Consider the following 19,149-nt stretch of genomic DNA (forward strand, 5'->3'; position numbering starts at 1 on the left):
TTTCTATGGCTCGGTGTGGTGGTGCAAGGGGGGTGTAGGCCAGGGGAGGAGGAGGAGGAGGAGGAGGAGGAGGGTGTGGTTAACGGTTATAGCGCTCACAGGAAGCCGCGAGGCAGGGAAAGGGGAAGTGAACCACCCCCACACTGTTCCAAGGCCGCGGCGGCGCTCTCCTCGAGGATGGAACTAACTGACCTCAGCTTACAACTCCCACCACACCTTTAAACCCTCTCACGCACAAAACACAGATTCATGATGCACGGTCACTCGCTCACATCGGCTGCGATAATCGAGGTAGAGGTTGGCCATCATGCCTTTTGTCACGTATCCTTGCAGCACTGACTGCTGTGACTGCACCTCATTCAGTTTTTATACACTCAACATCCTTGTACATTGTCTTTTATATTCAATTTTGCAGAAAAAAAAATAAAAAAAGCCCTGCTGCCGTTAACACACTGTATCACGTTTTGGCCCTGCTGCTACAAATCTCCTGTTCTTTACAGGACTGCCAGCCATTTTCCCAAAAGTGAGCTTCTAGATTGACATTCCTCCCACGCTATGCACACAATTAAATATTACGAAACTTCAGAACAATATGAAAATCATCTGGCAGAGCTTTGAAAATTGCTTGATACCGGTAATCCATCATTAGGATCAATTTGTTGCTGTTATTTGCTGTTAAAAGTGTAATTATTTAGTAGACGGGAGCACGTACACAGTGTTAGAGTTGGTGAGGTGTTCGTCAGCCGCCAAAAAGTGTTTTAAATGTAATTTAAAGGGCTTGATATGGACGTGGATGTTCTGGAAAGGTAAATGTGATACGAGTTTACTTGCTTCGTGCGTTCGAATAGTTTTGATTTTTTTATTTTATTGTCCATTTGTACAAAACATTCTCTGATATGTTGTTTTATTTTTGTGTCACCACTATTTCCGTATCAGGTGCACAAGTCCTATTCTTACCTCACAAGAGCTGACCTAAACTTCCTCGCCGACCCGCAGACCACGCTGCACGTCAGCCAGCTCGGCTCACGCTTGGCCACCGTATTCGGGCTTTTCAGTCCCTACACATGTTCACTCTCAGCCAAATGACCACAGGCAGCATGGCTCAAACCCTACAACCTGGGTCAGCTGACTCACACACTGAATGCTGCGGGGCAACAAAGGTTAAAGCTATAGGAGAGCTAGCGGGGAAACACAGGCACACGCATGCACATATGTCAAGACACTTTGTATTGTACTCACAACAATAATTAAAAAAAAACAACTCCAGAAAAATGACATTTTGTTCAAACATTTATTATTTGGTAAAATTAACATAGTAAAAAGTACAGAAGACGGATGACAAAATATAAATGTTTCCTTCTTCAAGGGGAACTCATTGTGTAATATAATACAAAAGCCACCGATGTGACCCTTTTCCTGGCGGTGTGCGTAATGTTACCTTGGTGACCAGGTTTTAATCTCTCCACAGAGAGCTGGTTCCCAATCTGACCCTTAACCCTGATGAAAGAAAGGTCACCGGGGGTCACACACTCCTCTGGTCAATTTTGTGCGCGGCCATTTTCATCTGAAAAGGATGTTAGTGAAATCAGTTTTCTTGGCCAGACCACAAAGCTGGTGTGAATACATTTAGTTGTAACACAATTGTCCAGATATGATTACTGTGAAACAGACTAAAGATGTCGGGGAAACAAAACAAAAAAAACCCCAAAAGACTGCATCTCTCTTTTGTCCTCTAATTACTGTCTGGGGAGTGACAGTTTACATCCATTGAGATTTTAAAACCACATCAATATTTACACGTTCTCTAAAAGAAAAAGAAAAAAATCTAAATGTGTCTGATTTTTAATCCAGGAAAAAAAATCTGCACCTGTGTTAAAAAAAAATGGTCAGAAATCCCAAAACACATCGAGACGTTACATTTATTTTACTGTCACCTTTTTGCATCATTTAGTGTAACAGAGTCTCTGAGGAGTCATATAATCTGAGAGCAGTTAAGTGCTTTCTTATCATCGTAGAAACAGTTTCTGGGATAGTTAGTGGAAAATAGAACTGGAAACTATTGAGCAAAAATACGGTAGAAAGGTCTGACTGGATTTACAAAAGTTCTTACATTTCATTTTGTACCTGTGACTTTTAGATTGAATTACACATTTATCTCATTAAGAGGTCACAGTATAAAAAAGCGACTGCTTTTTGTCCTCATGAAAAAATAAGTACGTTCGTGGCACTGCACAGAATACACCAGAAATTACTTTTGAAAATCAAATTTTCAAAAAAAATGTCTTTCTTGGGGCTGAATGCCTGCAGTTCAGCTTCCCATTAAAATTATTTTCAAGGAATTTTGATTCATCAAATGGTTCCACGGAACAAGGACACAAACAAGAAGAGCTGTAACAAGCGATGAATGTTCCAGGGTGAGTAAAATGAATGAATACATCTGTACACAATTAGATATGTCTGAAAATATAATCTCTCTGCCGACTGGAGAAAAAGGAAAAAGGTATAACTTTTTAACCTTTTTTTTCCTGCAAGTATCCAAATGCACAAATAAGTGCTTAATTTTATCTTGATTTTAATTTATTTATAAATATTACATGTTCGTATGTTACAGATATTTTATACCCTTGCTGTTAAGGTCTGCTTTATACAAGATGAGATGCATTCATGATACAAGTTTTTGCAATTTATTTGCACAGAATTCGTCAAAAACAGTGTACAGTGATATAAATAGAGTAAATATAATTTCGTGTAGCGTGTCTTTATATTTGCTTACGCTTTCAATCGATTGCACGCAGGTTTTGACATAATATTTACGTAGATTAATATATTTTCTTGGGCTGCATGTTGTAATTTTATTTCTTTTTTTTTCTTTTAGTCTAAGGCAATATCAGTATTAAGAACAATGAAACTGATTAACGGCTCCAGATGGGACCAAACAACATACTTTGGATCACTGGGTAAATATATCACCATCAACAGAAATAAAGACGTGTTTTAAAATAACATTATATTTTATCTCTAACATGAAAGCAATGTATGAAACAATTCTCAGAAAGAGAATTTCCAACAGTTTTCACACAGCAGTCATTCTTGAAAACGGAATCAATCTAATAGGTGATTCAAGCCATTTGGAGAATAAAATAAAAAATATCAATGCAATTTATGTAGGAATAGCTTTTGTCTTTTGGTTAGTGTGTATGCTGCACCCTCTACTGGTTAACAGGCAGTTATGTAGGAAAAACTGTTGATATCTGTATCTATTGAGGTAAACTGTTGATATATATATATGCGACATAATATATAATATATATTTATATATAAAGTCGTTTGTTTTGAACACTTCCATTCATGATAAGTAGAATAAGGTTTTCTCTCCGCAGTGCTGACTTGAAATATTTTATTTTATACTTAGAAAATTTGCTCAAATCAGCTCAAATGAGAGAGGAACCTCTAGTTTTAGCCATAAAATAAAAATAATAATCTATTACATTGATGACTAAAACAAAAAAGACCACTGATTGTTTGTCTAATCAGCAGCTAAAAAAAAAAAAAAAATCTTACTGTCTGAACATCAAAACATATTCCAGCAAGGTCCAGGCAGGTTGTTATTTTAATTATTTTGTTGTGTTTGGTGTTCCTCCTCATACTCTGCCGAGGCGAGTTGGCGTTTCATGGGCTGACGAACCTGAGATTGAGCCTGAAATCACCATTCTCAGGTTGGACAGTCCTAGAAAAGAACCACTCAAGAGTTAAAGCGGGACTGGACGTCGCGTTCAGGTCCCTCCGTGAATCTCAGTACGCAGCGTCCACACTGAGGGCAAATGCTTAGACAAAAGTAAAAAATGAGCCAATAAAAAAAAAAGGAAAAGGAAAAGTCTGTCTGTCTTTGGATAATGGTGCAGATGCATTTACACATCAGCAAATGTGCACATGGTGTGTGATGTAGTGGTGGGCGTCGCTGCTTTATTCATAATTCAGATGCTCAAAAATGTACTCCATGGCCACGAATAAGAGAGTTATAATAATGCTTATGATCAGAATATGTAAGTCACCTAAAATGCTAATCAGAATCATAGAAAGTCTGGCATTTAAAAAAAAAATTAGCAAAACAAACACACACACACACACACACACACACACACAAGAAGTAAACAGGTATCCAAAATGTGATTTTAGTATCTGCTTAACTAGACCTCATTTTGTGTTATTATGTTATGAAATACATTAAAGCTAAATAACACCGAAAACATTAATTTAAAATGATTTTAATTGCCTAATTAAAGATGTTAGGATTTTGGCGCCAGAAGCAATAAAATAATTAATAAATAATGAAATGTTGAAAATATACTTTAAAAAAAATAAAAAAGTCCATTGATCAATTTAATTAAATGTGTTCTGTTTATATAGATATATTATTACAGGTTTTAGCTCTGATAAATAATATAAAATATAATACGGTTATGTTTAAAGGAGATACATCAAATCTCATTTAAATAAAACGGAATTTTTGATCTGATGATTAAACAGCGTGTCTACCAGGATAACATAATATATTTGTGCAAATGTTCTTATTCAGAAAAACTCCCAGCACAATAAATGAAGACTAACACCACATCTGGCTCTCTGTTGTTAGCGAACCTGCACTGAAACCACTCAGAGAGCAATTAAACACTCAGCCAACAGAGCTTAATGCACAAACTGCATCTCATACTAAAAACATCTAAATCACCCCGGCCTGACTTTATGAGGACAGTCCCCTCTTAGAATTTGTAACTCTCATGATAATAAACTATGCAGGTGGAGAGTGCAGCAGAACACACGAGCACACGTACAGAGAGAAAGAGAAAGAAGGAGGGGAGAGGAAGGGAAAGAAAACACGTTACCCTCTTCAACAAACTAACCTAAACCCTCTTCACATGATTCAGAAATGCTTCATTGTCTGAATAATTCATCCTCACCTATCAGCATTACGCCTGCTGCTGCTGCTTGCTGCTCTGCGCTGGCCTACTCACACCATCTCTTCACATTTACAATCCAGACACACTCACTGCCAGAGAGCACATTAACCAAACAAATAACAACCATAAAAAACAGAGTTACTTCCCATGTTTTCTCAACAGTCATTGCAATGATGGAGGATTGCGGCGAGCTCGTGAAGTGTCATTCTGTCTAAGAAGCTTTCAAAGTCTCCTCTGCATACTTCTTACCCCGCACGGCAGACCTTGTGACTCCCTCCAACCCAAAGGCGAGGCCAGACAGGGGGAGACAGTCTTCATCACGTAAAGTGAAAAATGAAATACAGGTCACTGAGCTATAAAGGCAACTCCTGCTGCCGTTACCAAGCTGTGACCTCATCGTGCTCTGTACTACCAATGGAGATGCAACTCTCTCACACACACACACGGCGACACACACACACACACACTGACACACCACCTTCCTGTTTGTCAGTGCCGGTGGTAAACTTTCCACTGACATCTTCATTCAAAGGGCCAATATGAAGTTTTCATGCATTTTGTCATCAAAAACAAAAGACATCTGCAGTTGATTTAAAACATTAAATCATGAAATGTCAAAATAAATGAATATAAGCAGGGGAACTTTATCAGTTTATTGAACATTTTAGTAAAAAAAAAAAAAGCCTTAAATTTTGCAAAAAATAAAGCCTTTCAAACGTATTGACAGCTGCACACCGAGGAGCAGAGCAAGACTAAAAATGCTGCTGCTGCTGCTGCTGAGTTTCCTGATATTCTTAGCTCTTGCTTGTCTTTTGACTGTCCTTCTCACACCTCCTCGCTCAGAAGACGATGCCTCTTGTGTGTCAATATCTGCCCAACAGGCCACTGTTGTCTAATTGTCCATCAGCCTCATGAAATGCGTGTCAATCACACTTTACCGCAGCTGACGTCTTGACAGCTGTCAGAGTGATAATTATGGAAAGTGATGGAAGATATCAAGGTTACTTTCCATGAAAAGAGGACAACCACAATATCCTTCCTGTTCATTTTCAGAGTGTAGGTAATGCGTCTTTCTGTCTTCAAATGCTTGATAAAGAAATAAAAATATGCACGTTACTCAGGCATGGTCAGAAGCTTACTCCATGTGCTTTGAGGTGTATTTTAATTACCCCGGCTGAAGAGTATTTGCACTGCTGGCTGGCAGCCACAAGGTTGTTAAATTCAAATTTAACATGAATGAAACTATGCACCATAAGCAACTTAAAATCTCTATTGCACTTTTATTAAATATATATATTATATATATAAAAAAACATGCAGAATTGGTAAAACCCCAAAACAGCATACAGTCACACAATGAGGCTGCAGACACAATCAGTTGGTTTCTGCACAGAATGACTTCCTCACCACTGAATCCAGCAGTGACTGTACAGTAACAAGTAACTAAAAGTAATGACAGGATGCAGCCAGTTCCATTACCAACTTACTTTTTTACCCCCCTGAATGGTGAGCATTTCCTTTTCTCAAAAAGGAAAAAAAAGAAGAGACTTTATACTGTAAAGCATTAAAAAAAAAAAAAATACTGTATGATGATAACTAGTTATGAACTCATAGAAAAGAATATGACGTCACCATGATATCAAAGTGAACTTTTTAGCAACTTGTTTCATCAGTTCAAATACTGGCAAGGATGAATAATGTGGAGTGCAACCCCTGTGTCTGGCAAACATGTTTCCAACAAAAGGACAAGGCAATCTCAAATAGGCACAAGCTTTAACAGATGGATCACATTCATTGCAATATTGCTACCAAGTAAAAGCACCAGGCACTATCAGGACACTCTCTGACCTGTGGATATTTTGAGTTCATGTGTCCAACATTTCGACAGCCCTTTTTTTTTAAAAAAAAAACAACAATCCCTTTCTACTGCATGAAAAACAGACACATAAATCAGGACACGTGAGACCGAAATAAACACTTAATCTGCGTTTGTTAAATGCACATGACCCATTTCCGCGGCAACAAAAAGATGCATGACTTGCCTGCTGACTGGTCAGGTCTATCCATAGTGAAAATATGCAAATGAAGGATATTCTGCATAAATATACACCACAAGTACATACTTAAAAGCTGTATAATGAAAAAAAGGGTTTTTTCAACATCCTTTTCAACTGGTTAGGTCAGCATCCACACTGAAGGAAAAGGGTGAACCAGAGAGCTAAAAAAAAAAAAAAAAAAAAAGAAAGAGAAAAAAACCAACACAGATATACACCTACACATTTTCCGATTGAATGGTCCTTCAGAAAGCGCTCGTGGCGATGGAAGTTGAGCAACATGAGTTCAGGTTCCGATTTTACTTTTGTGAAAGTTGTGAGAAAGGTATTTGGTAAAAAAAATAACCTTAAAACCTTGACTTTTTCTTCTTTTACGTCACGTGCAAATTCACATTCAGTTGTGTCGTCCACAGTGCACGGCTTAAGGCCCGACAAATCTTTCCAAAACAACACGCCGGCAAATAGAGATTGTCACAAATTAAAGAACAGAAATAAAACACTTTGACTTTAAAACATACTGTACAATAAAAAACAGTTTTCAGACTTCATGATACAGCTCTCCTTGACAGAGTTCACACAAGATGAAATAATTTAAAAATTTAACACAAGGTGACATGAGCAATGTTTTCTCCTGTGTTCAGTTTTAGGGCAGTCTGGTTTGGGCCTCGAAGGATGAACGTTGCAGCCAGACAGAGGCAAAGAGAATGTCCTCATTTTGTCCACTGAGGGCCACCGTCCTGAATCACCTAATCACCTAACCTAAGGGCACTGCCAGTAGTTTCTTCAGTAGCGTGGCTCATCCATCTCTTCATCACTCCAGTCAGGGGGTGCATCTGTTCCAAAGTATCGATCCCCGAAGTTTCCTACAAGGATGAAAAAAAAAAAAGGGAATTAAATCTATTTTTAAAAATCCTTTAATACAATAGTGAATACAATGCAATGACATTTACTGCATTCTAATTGTCTTAGAGGTGCCATTTCTGTTTTCTCACCTATTCCGGGTATGATGTGAAACAGATCGTTGACCTTCTTGTCAACAGCTGTGGTGATGATTTTGACCTGTGGGAATGCGTAGGCCACCGAATGGACTCCCATTTCAGCCATGAGCAAAGAAACCAACAGGATCTTGTCCTCCTGAACGTCGTGATCCTGAAAACGGAGACACTCCCGTGAAAAACGTGGAATGGAATTTCACTGCAGGCAAAGTGCATTTGAGAACAATCGGTTGCACCCACCAGTAAGACTCGTACAGCCATCATGGCGGCTGCTCCGGTGGACACAGTGCAGTCCATCAGAATCACGTGATCTTCGCTGATGTCTTTTGGTAGACGCAGGTAATGAAGCTGAAAATGGACGAAGGCAGGATGTGGGTTAACACCAAAGTGTGACATACAAGTCCTGTAGCTACATTTTGACATTGTTAAGACTTCCCCCAAACTGCCAGTTTTTCTCGAAAGGACAGATAAACAGGATGTATGATGAAAAAAACAAGGCCAAACTATACAAAGCTCATGTGGGAGATATTAATAAAAATGTGTCAATACATGTATAACCTCATGTTTCGAGACTCTGAGAATATGTGCAGGACAGCAACAATAACATTGCTTCACACAGAGGAAAGTTCTGCATTCATATGCCATTAATTCAGTTCTGTACCTCTGGCTCTCCTGTGTCCTGGTTGGTCTGGATGAGGATCTTGCCGATGCGAACGTCTTTGCAGACAGCCCTCAGGGCCGGCTCCATGGTCTCCCCGGCTCGAAGGATGGACACGCCTGTGATATGGAGAAAACAAAGAGAACAAAAAAGAATTAAACAGAGGTTAATTGCATCAGTTTAGGTTGAGACAAAATTCTTCTGAATGGTTTTTAACATTAAGAAAAAAAAAGCACGGAGAAGACGGCAGGAAGTAAATGGAGTTCACTCACCCTCTTCCCATGGAAAGTCCTGCCTTCATAATCCTCTCCCTGGGGGGTCTGAACTATGTGGACCTGAGATAATATTAAAAATCATAACAGTGTGAGCACAGTGCTGTAAAGTACAATAGAAGTGAGGAAAATATATTGTGACCAGCTACACTGAATTACAAGCTGTCAGTCACGTGTGTTTGCCTAATGCACACGCTGTCTTATGATTTAGGTACGGGAACTTTCCATTGTGGTGACTTGCTACGTTTCCATGCTCATGTTGCAGGCAAATACAGTCTGTGTATGTCTACCTGATGTGTCCTTTCAGCAAATGCAAGCACTTACACTTTTTCCATTCATCTTTATCTTTTCATACCCATTTCAAGGCTGCATGCTGTATTGTCTCGCTGTGTCTTGTCAGCATCTGTCTACTCATTGGTTATCTCCTCTTTTCTGTCTCCCGTCTTCCTCCATCTGCACCCAGCTATCTAATGGCTTAGAGTCAATGTTCTATTTAATACAAAGAACTGCAAACCCTTCATGCAGTGCTCTAAATGAATTCACAGTGAATCTTAGTATTTGGAACCTGTGAGGGGAGAAAGGACAGGGCTCGCTCGATCAACAGACGCATCAACCTCTTGGAGTAGAAGATGAACTCATCGCGGCTGGTTTCCTTATTTCTAGACGTGACCATCAGGAGAGTAAAAAATAAAAAGATGCAAGATTTATGCAGCAGCTTTACACCACACAGGGGCTTTTAATGGAAACAGATGTAGTAGTTCATGGAACAAAAGAGGTTTCTCAGCTTTTACCTGATGATGGTGTGCATGCCCCTGACTTGGGGTGTGCTCTCCAGAACGCTGAGGGTTTGGGGGAGGGGTTGGGCCTGGTGCGCTGAAGCCAGGGCTGCCCTGTAACCACGGCAACAAATAGCAGTGCGGGGGTGGCACAGGGTGAGAGTAGCGGAAAGAGGAAAGATGGACAGACGCATAAATACGACACATAAGAATACGAGCGTAATTAAGACTTGTCTGCCTGTGTACAGTATGTGCAGGTTCACACACAGGCGTGCACACACGGTCTGTATGCACACTTAAACACACACACACACACAAACGCAGACGTGTTCGTACATGCACAAAAACATGAATCATTTTTCAATAGTAGTTAGAGCAAAGTTGATAATGGTAGTGTAACCGCTGTAATAGGATTGCTTAGGGAGAAGGCAGACACACAAATTGCAGAGCACACAGGGCCAGTGTTGAGTATTTCAGTGGAAAATTACAACAGCACAGAGACCATGATAATGGAAAAGGAGGTCAAGAATTAAAATGGATCAAATTTAAAAATTAACATCGTACAGATTTGAAATAAACCATTTCACTGTCTCAAATAAATAAATGCACAATGGTTTATATTTTCCATGATGGGTCTCTACTTGTAATAATTCACCAGGCTTCTACAAACACTATAAATATTAGTTTTGAATATCTAGTTAGCCTAAGTCTAACTTGGAACTCTAGAGTAATAGACACGCTGTTACAAATACTCAGTGATGCCACTACAGTATCCACAATGTCACTGAGATACACATTAGCCAGATGCAAAGAAAAGAAAAATCATAGCAAATCTGCTCACATATCCCAGCGAAGTTTCCTCTATGGGGGGAGAGTTTTCGACGAAACAATCACAACACAGGGGACACAGAAAGACGAAAAAAAAAAAAACAACAACAGATAAGAGGAGGAAAAATGAGAAGAGACACAACATCAGGTGGATGAAGGGATGAAGGGATTCTCAGACACAGTGAAAAGTGTGACAGCTGACACTTGCAAATGTCAAACGTATCAGAAATACGCTTACCACTGAAGTGAAGTGCCATTTTAAGTAAAATAATATTTTAGGGGGGTATCACTTAGTGTATGTGTCATGATACTGAGAAGAGCTCAAGTAAAAGGTCATGCTTTAAAAGATTTTTACTAGGGCAAGAAAAAAAAAAAAGAAAGAGGGCCATCAAGTTTTTGGATCGGATTTTGATATCTATACACGTGCATCCATTGTGTGTACGCGTGGGAGGTGCACAAGCTATCGTGTGGCTGTCACTCTTTCACCGTGTAGAACAGCAGAGGTTGGTATTTCAGCTCACAGGCCCCAGCACATCCTGTGTCTAAAGACAGACACCAAGCTCACTTCCTCTCTCTCTCTGTCTTAGATACTGTGGCCGACATTCAATGGAAAAACTCAGCGCTTTGTAGTAGGGTACTGGAAACTTTCTCTGTGGCTGAGGTATGTGATAGTCAACAATAGCTGTAGCAAGAGCTTCCTCTCTCTCGCTTTCTGTTAAAGTCTGTCTCTGTCTCTCATTCTTGTTGCTGCTAAAAGGAGGGGTCAGTGACTTGACTCATTGGTGTATTTTTAGACACAGAAGGCAGGAAGAGTGTGAGTTGTCATTTCTTCAAAAGGTAGCGAGAGGGAAAACCAACATCTTTACATTAAAATGCTGGCTGCACCACACCGCTTTCAAACTTTTGAGCTTTCAAACGTTTCATGCAGTCGTCATTTTTTGCATTCATTCAAATGCTGGTGTGGACCAAGGCTGTACACTGTTGTCTCAGACTCTTGATGACAGATCACCAATTAGCCCTATCTGGTTTACAGATGCAAGAGTGCCGCCTTGTGACATGTCACGGCAGCCAGCAGATCAGTGTTTGGTAGAGGTTGGTTTTGCTGGACCTTTTTTTTTTTTTTTTCTCTCCCTCCCAGTAAGAAGCTGCAGCAGTGGGTGTACTGGGCAGATGTTGAGGAGAGAATGATAGACAGGATAAAGGCCACTCTACCTGACGCTGAGCTCGCGCTGTGAGCCATGGAGGGATTTGGGGTGGAGGGGAGTGGGGGGGGGAGAGAGTGAGAGAGCAGTCCATCAGCAGCATGTGTGTTACTCTGTGTGAGTGTGTGTGTGTGTGTGTGTGTGTAGGTGTGTGTGTGTGTGTGTATATATATAGTGGGGATGAAACAAAGCAAACCGCACTGTGGCACAAAGTGCTCCCCACGGGCAAAAATGTGCCTTTGGTGATCAGTGATTAGTGCATGTTGTACAACCAAACCCAAAGTGACGTGCCATGAATCAATGTTATGAACTATGGAGAGAGGACTTCTTTTAGGGCTGCGCAACTAATCAGATTAAAAGAATAATTTTTTTTTTTTTGCAGTTCTTTTTTACGCCTGTAAATATACACAAATATAGCATTTACTCATTATACAACTACTTTGCAGGTTGCCAAGCAGGTACAGGACTCTGACGTAGTGTTTGTCCTAAAAGTGAAGCCACAATACTTTACATTCAGACTCATCATCAGATAAGGATTGTAATGTATACATTCATATGTGAATGTATAATACTGTAAGGGTTTGAATTTAACATTTAAAGTGGGCTAAGATTATGAGTCATACTTTTTACTTCTTTTAGTCATGTACTTTTATAATGTTAACCTGTAATCTCAAATGGAACTTGAGCTTAACTTAAAATCTACTTAGTTTATTTCAAATGTTAAACAAGAGTGACTTGTCTAATTTGTAACAACCCTTTGAGCCAATCACTGCAATCAAGTGTTTTCTGTAACTCTCAATCAGACTTCTGCACCTGTTGACAGGTGTTTTGATTTTGGCCCACTGCTCATCAGCAAAGTGCTCTGATTTGTCTGGCACAGTTTTTAAAAAATTATTCTTTTCAACCATGACTCAAAAGCAATGTCTTATTTCACATTATAATTTAGATTTTTTTTTAAACATTTATTATAATTTTTTTTTCAGTTTCTAGTTGTTTGAGTGACTATTGTGAATTTTGCCTTTTCTTTCATGGAAGGGTATGAAAACATTTGAGGACGACTGAACTTATTCAGCCTCCCTAAATCCTGTGCAGTGAGTTTTCTTTCCACTAGAGGGAGTGATGTAGCTTGTGATTACAGGCAGAAAACAGAAGGGCTGCTCACAACGCTAAGTGCGATTACTGAGGTGTACTGAGAATCCAATTAAAAAATAGCACCATGAAGAAAGAATGAAGGGCCACGGAGCTCTACAATACATGCTTGTCATTTGAAAATTGCGTGACAGGTTTTCAACACGTGAGCGTGTTTGTATGTGTTGTGAGTGTGATGGCGCGTACCTCCTCCAGCTGACTGTGAACATGCTGCACAATCAAATCGATTGCCACCATGTTGCCACCACCTGACAGGATGACAAACAGAAAATCAGAGTAATGTTAATTAGGTATCATGGGAGCTTGACAACATACTGTGACTTCTTTACGAGCAGCAATGTAATAAATACAAGTTAAAAAACAGACACGAGTGCAGCAGCTGTACAGCTGCATGGTATATTGAAATTAAAACACTTGATCCTTTTTTTCATGTTACTGCTGTTATGTCATAGGATTTGTTATGCAACACTGAAAATGTACATATGCAAATATGTTAGTATGCACGCACCCCGTGGCACCACAATATCCGCCAGGCGCATGGTGGGCTCAATGTACTGCTCAAAGGCTGGCTTGACAAACTTGTTGTACTGTTTGATGACACCCTCAATATCTCGGCCCCTTTCTGAAATGTCCCTCCTCAATCGACGCACCAAACGGATGTCAGAGTCTGTGTCCACAAAGATCTTCATGTCCAGCAGCTGGTGAGAAAACATGAAACAGGGGGAAAAGCATTTTAAAAAATAAAATACACATTCACACAAAGATGGCATGAGATAAATGCTAAGCTAAATATACATTTTTACCTCTACTTTTAGTGTCTTTGTAGGTTTCTTTTAAAGTGTACCAGCATCATTTATTATATTTATTCTAAAATTTAAGTTTACAGTGCTCTAACCTCGTATTTCATTCATCTCAACAGCCACATTACACAATATGCCTTGAAATAAATGCAAAAATGATGACTGGAAATGGCAATTTAGCTGTTAAAATACAGTTTTCTCCTAAAATAAATTATCCCATTGGAGCTGGAATTGTGTGGTGCCTCTTCATTATCTATCATAATCTATTCCATTTACTTTTGTGAGCCAGTATCTCATTGCAACAGGTAAATATTTCACCAACTTGTGTCCTTAGGATTTAAGCCAATGGGTCTTTCTTTCATCCTACAAACTGCAGTTATATTCACATGCAGAGTGTGACTTGTAGATGAAAAAGCATCAAATAGTAGGCTATAATTATTGAAAATATTAAATAAGTGACATTTTACAGTTGATAAACTTGTCAGTGCTCTCTGGTGGACAAACTGTGATGCACGAATTGTTACGAAATCACTTTAATCATAGCTTTGGCTTTTCTGTGTTTCTATATCTCTGCGCTTATCAACTAACATATATACATACAGAATTGAATTTGTGTATTTTTAAAACAGGGATTATATAAATGTGTGTGTGTTCGTGTGAGTGTGTTAGAATTTTTAAAAATGATTTATGTTCTTACAATAAGGTGGAAAACTATAAACCACAGCTACAGATAACAGTAACCCTGACAACAGCCCCTTCCACTGACCAGCTAAACATGTGAGAGGACAATAACCTTTCTATACCTGCAAGAGCTCTTTATCTGCAAAGGACATGATCCCCTCAAAGATGATAACACTGGCTCCATACACGGTTTTCTGTGGTGGACACAAGTGCAATTAATATTAGAGTAAAATATACACACAAACACGTGATTACATTGCAACAGTCATCATCATCACTCATAAGCAACAGGTGCCACTGATGAGTGAAAATCTCAGTGTAGTAAACGGATATTCGAAAATACAGTCAAGCAGACAGAAATCACAATAGTAGTCTGTCAGAGACCATCTGGAGATATGCAGATTTGCAATGTGACTAAACCTCTAGAGAGGGAGATTAAAACCCTCTTAGGTAATCGAGAAACTGAGATTATTTGGCGTAACTCTACCGTGCTACTCATTAACTTAAAAATACATCACCACGTGTCTGGATGTGTGCCTTCATCCTTACCCACTCCTTCTGTCTCCCATGAGTTGTGAAGTCATACACGGGGATTTTCACGCTCTTCCCCTGTTTGAGTTTGCGTAGGGTGTGTGTCAGCAAGTCAAAGTCGAAGGCATCAGGGTGGTCGAAGTTGTAGTCGTTACTGGCAGCACGGATCTGCTGGTCTTGGGACAGGACCTGAGGATCGCCACAATGTTAATGTTGATGAATGCTTAAATAATTAATGACGTAGCAGCAATGTTGCCACAACAGTGTTGTTTTTCAGCACATGATTTCCTGAACAAAATACTTTCTCTGTCTCATGCTCTGGCTTTTGCTTTGACACACACATTAACATTTGCATGTCAAAACATAAATAAATAAAATAAAGTAAAAGCAGCAGCATTATATAAATGCATTGCAGTGCAGCAAATGTACATGCTCAAGTATCGGCACATAATTTACAGATACTGTTGCAAAACAACTGTACGCTGCACAGATCACTGTTCAAGAGCTGTTGAAGTTAGGGGACCTAAATTTAGGAGAACATCATGCGCCACTGTGACGTCTGTACCAGGTGGTGTGTGTGTGCCCTAAGGGTGGTCAAGCATTAAAACTCCAGACCTGGTATTTGGCAGTTTGTGAGCAGCAACGCCCCCTTCTCAAGTGAACTGATTACATGCTTAACACGATAAACCGACGTTACAGGCTCTGCGTGGACTGTGAGTGACCCCAACAGAGGAAACTGAGATATCAATATAAAAAATTAAATATGAAATGTTAAAAAATGCAGAGCCCTGCTCATGCAGTGAGCACACTGCCCCTTGCTGAAGGCTACAGTAGCGCTGGTCACTGGTAAATCCCTCCTACTCTGCACAGTCTGAACCACCGCTGTCAGATTTTGACAGGATTACGCAACCAGTGAGTAGGTGGAGGCATAGAGGGGCAAGAATGATTGCTCTTGCTCGATTGCTCTCCAGCACTCTTTTTCTGTCCCCAATTCACTCATCACTGTGCCTCATTTTAAACACATGTGCTTTCTTATATTTTATCCTTCCCATCTCTTTTCTGTCCAGTCACTCCTCTTATCCTCAATTTCCCCCTGGGATCCGAAGGGAATCTTATTTTCTCTCTTTCACTCTGTCTTCTGCACTCAGTATCACTCTTTGGTTCCTTCCTTCAGGCCACTGAGGGGTTAGCAGCAATACAAGACAGAAATGAAATAATAATAAAAGGAACAATATTCGTGGACTTTTCTCATAATTTTCATCTCTTGAATCTGAAAAACACTTGCAAATACATGCAGTACCACACGGAAGTTCAGGTAACCTATGACAGCCGTAAACAGGCGTGTAACCACACGCATCAGCCCATACCACATACATTACATGAACATGCATACCTTGTAAAAAGAATCCATTGAAAGTAGCACAACCCATGGAACATCTAGTGCTTCAATTATTTTCCTGGCTACAGTTGTTTTTCCTGAAGCGCTGCCGCCACACAGACCTGGGACAGGAAATCGACATAAAGACATTAAGTTGTGTTCGTGTACATGTTTAATGACAAAAGTGTGATTTTTAAACACCTTTGCTTTGTGCAAATATACTTGCACAAAGCTGACAGGGCACTCTACTAAGTGCCTGTCGAGGCTCTTCTAAGCTACTATTTCCATGTAGAGAGGCAGGCAAGAACAATGGCTTTCCTAAAGGCAAACAATCCCATTAACGGGTTAAGGTATTTTCAGAAATCCTCTTTCACAAAACACAGCCCAATGCTTCTTGGTAGCTCGACAGACACACATTTAACTCAGGCAAAATGTCAATAATGACACTGAATGAGCTAGTCAATGACCATTAGCAGTAAAATGGTGATTGCTTATTTCTGCAAAAGACACATGCTTATACAGCGTATCGGTTAACTTTGTGTCCAACTGATAAACATTCCTGAACAAAAGATTCATGTCAAGCACTCAACTCTTTAGATTTTGACTTGACACAGAGCACTTCATCTAATCTGCTACTTTTTTTTTTTACCTCAGTTTGGCAAACGCAGCTTTATAAAGGTGTGTTGGCCCAATATGCTTTTTTTGTTTTTTCAATATTCTGTGATGTAATCATGCAAATTTAAAGGGGAAAACACTCCAGATGAAACTGAGATATACAAAGAAAGAAAGTGTTGTTACACTGTGTTGCACATCACTTTTCAGTTTCCTACCAATGACGAAGGCCTCTTTGGACTGAGTTCCGTGTTCGTTGTACCAGGGTGGTCGACCAGCAGTGTAGATGGTTCGTTTGGAGGTCCGTAGCAGAGGCGGCTCAGACTTACACTGGCTGGTGGTCCTTTTCCTGGGTGAAAGTCCTGTGCTTACTGAGGGGAGAAGACGGTCCAGTGATCCTTCACCTCCACTGTAAATCAACAAACACACAACAGAACATGCGCTCACTGGCTGGAACAAAGAAAGAAATGCTTTTTTTGTTGTTGCTGATGGTGCATATTTCTATATTTAATAGAACTTTGTCCTCAAAAAATGCTGATCTTGGCAAACAGCTCTGCTCACCTTTAAACATGAATCATTTTTTGCCTGTAGGTTTTTTTTTTTTGTTTTTTGCTTGATCATAAACTAAAGCTGGGCTGCAGGGTGGCGCAGTTGGTAGCACTGTTGCCTCGCAGCAAGAAGGTTGCCGGTTCGCGTCCCGATAAACTAAAGCACCATTATTCCTAATAGTTCTATCTTATCAAATCGTATACAGTACAGTAAAATGTCTCTTGGTCACAGTGTAGTAAGGACTGCAATTTTGCTTCGAGGTAAAGTCAGTAATTTGCATCCAATTCAGGTTTTGTCTATTTAAGTGAATATCTGTTCATGGTCTGCTAACTGGTTGTTCTATGTGTGTGCTGAAAAAAAACAATCAGTATGTACAGTTTACAGAGTTGAATAGTTTCATTTCTTGCACCTAATATGTGGATAATTTAAAATGTGTAGAATCTCATTCATACTACTTTTGTAATATTCAGAAAAAGGTGGCTATAATTGTTGCTTCTCTGCAAAAGAGCACTCATAATCCTCTTTTAGGACAGTGGGTGTGGCGACTTAGTTTTCAGTGAGGCAAATGGAGATTTGCAGTTTTTTGACTATAACCCTGGAATAGAATAACTGGAAACCTACTGAATGATTTTTCAGAATTATTACATTATCTAACCGTAAAAACCATTCAACCAGCGAGATGTTTGGATATTTATACAGAAATTTATACAATTTAGGAACCGGAATGTGAGCAGTAAGAGCCTCGGCAAATGAGCTTTATATAAATGCACATTTATTTACTACAACGAGGCAAGAACTACTAACTACAACACAAACAATGATAATAAGGCATGAAAAGGGATGGACAAAGTGAAGCCGTCTTTCCCGCCAAGAAAAGCACGCCTAGTCAAAAGAGGAACTCTCCTCTTTGACCGACAACAAAAGAACTCAAATTGGTGTTTGAGGTTTTGCATATCAGTAACTCAGGAGGGGATTTATGGGACGCCTGTTGATCAAAGGAGACACGGGTGCCATGCTTGAGGTTGTAAATCTTGTTGGGATCTTTAGTTATCTGTGTGTTACAGTTTTCAAAGTCCCCTTCGTTGTGGGAAACAACAACAAAATGTGAGCAGCAACCGAAACACTGAAAGTTTTGCAGAAGATTTAGGTGCGATAAGGTAGGCAGGCGTGGTTGTTTTGGTGAAGCAATCATTTTAATGACGACGCTCTCCACCTTGTTCACCACAGCAATCTTCCCCCAACAACAACACTGTCTCTGGTGTTACGCACCGCCCAAGATTGTTGCAATTGGTTTAAAGAAACACAAATATTTTTTCCCTTTGGCAGAAATGAGAATGTGTGTAGAAAGGACATTAAAGCTTGTGCACGTTCATGTTCGTACACAGGACAGACGAAAAGGGAGGGGAAGGTGAGACGAAGAAAAGGGGGCAGTGGGAGCGAAGGAGACAGTAAGTCTGGCACATGCTAACTACCTAATTAGGCCAACTAGAAAAATATTAACCATCTTTTACATAATCACAGACCCCACCTTTAATAAACCACACACTGATTTAAAAAAAAGGCACAACACCATAACACAACCGCTGCTCATTGGTGTGCTTGTGTCAAGACTTGCATTCAATGAAAAAACAATAAGGCAAGGTGTTAACAAGACAGCCACAACAACAGGACACAAATGTAATCCCCATGTTCATTTAAAGAAAAAT

At 39.7% G+C, this 19,149-nt stretch overlaps 1 protein-coding gene and 1 long non-coding RNA gene across 2 annotated transcripts; both read right to left on the bottom strand.

Annotated features, from left to right (window-relative positions):
* Positions 1-1,272: 1,272 nt before the first annotated feature.
* Positions 1,273-5,285, bottom strand: LOC103354464 (uncharacterized). The gene is made up of 3 exons (XR_520045.1): positions 5,208-5,285; positions 4,959-5,047; positions 1,273-1,564 (listed from the first exon to the last, which is right to left on the bottom strand). It is a non-coding gene; the product is annotated as an uncharacterized LOC103354464 (long non-coding RNA).
* A 312-nt stretch (positions 5,286-5,597) lies between these two features.
* On the bottom strand, positions 5,598-17,364 carry LOC103354467 (uridine-cytidine kinase-like 1; the record flags this gene model as incomplete). Its single annotated transcript, XM_008277847.1, has 14 exons — positions 5,598-7,875; positions 8,005-8,161; positions 8,248-8,355; positions 8,669-8,791; positions 8,938-9,000; positions 9,503-9,596; positions 9,729-9,827; positions 10,555-10,574; positions 13,079-13,140; positions 13,401-13,590; positions 14,496-14,567; positions 14,923-15,093; positions 16,298-16,404; positions 17,113-17,364. Coding segments are annotated over 14 exons (1,598 nt in total), but the record flags the coding sequence as incomplete, so codon positions are not given.
* Between the last annotated feature and the right edge of the window lie 1,785 nt (positions 17,365-19,149).

This window comes from Stegastes partitus, unplaced genomic scaffold, assembly GCF_000690725.1.
Source record: "Stegastes partitus isolate 25-593 unplaced genomic scaffold, Stegastes_partitus-1.0.2 Scaffold108, whole genome shotgun sequence".
Lineage (NCBI taxonomy): Eukaryota > Metazoa > Chordata > Actinopteri > Pomacentridae > Stegastes > Stegastes partitus.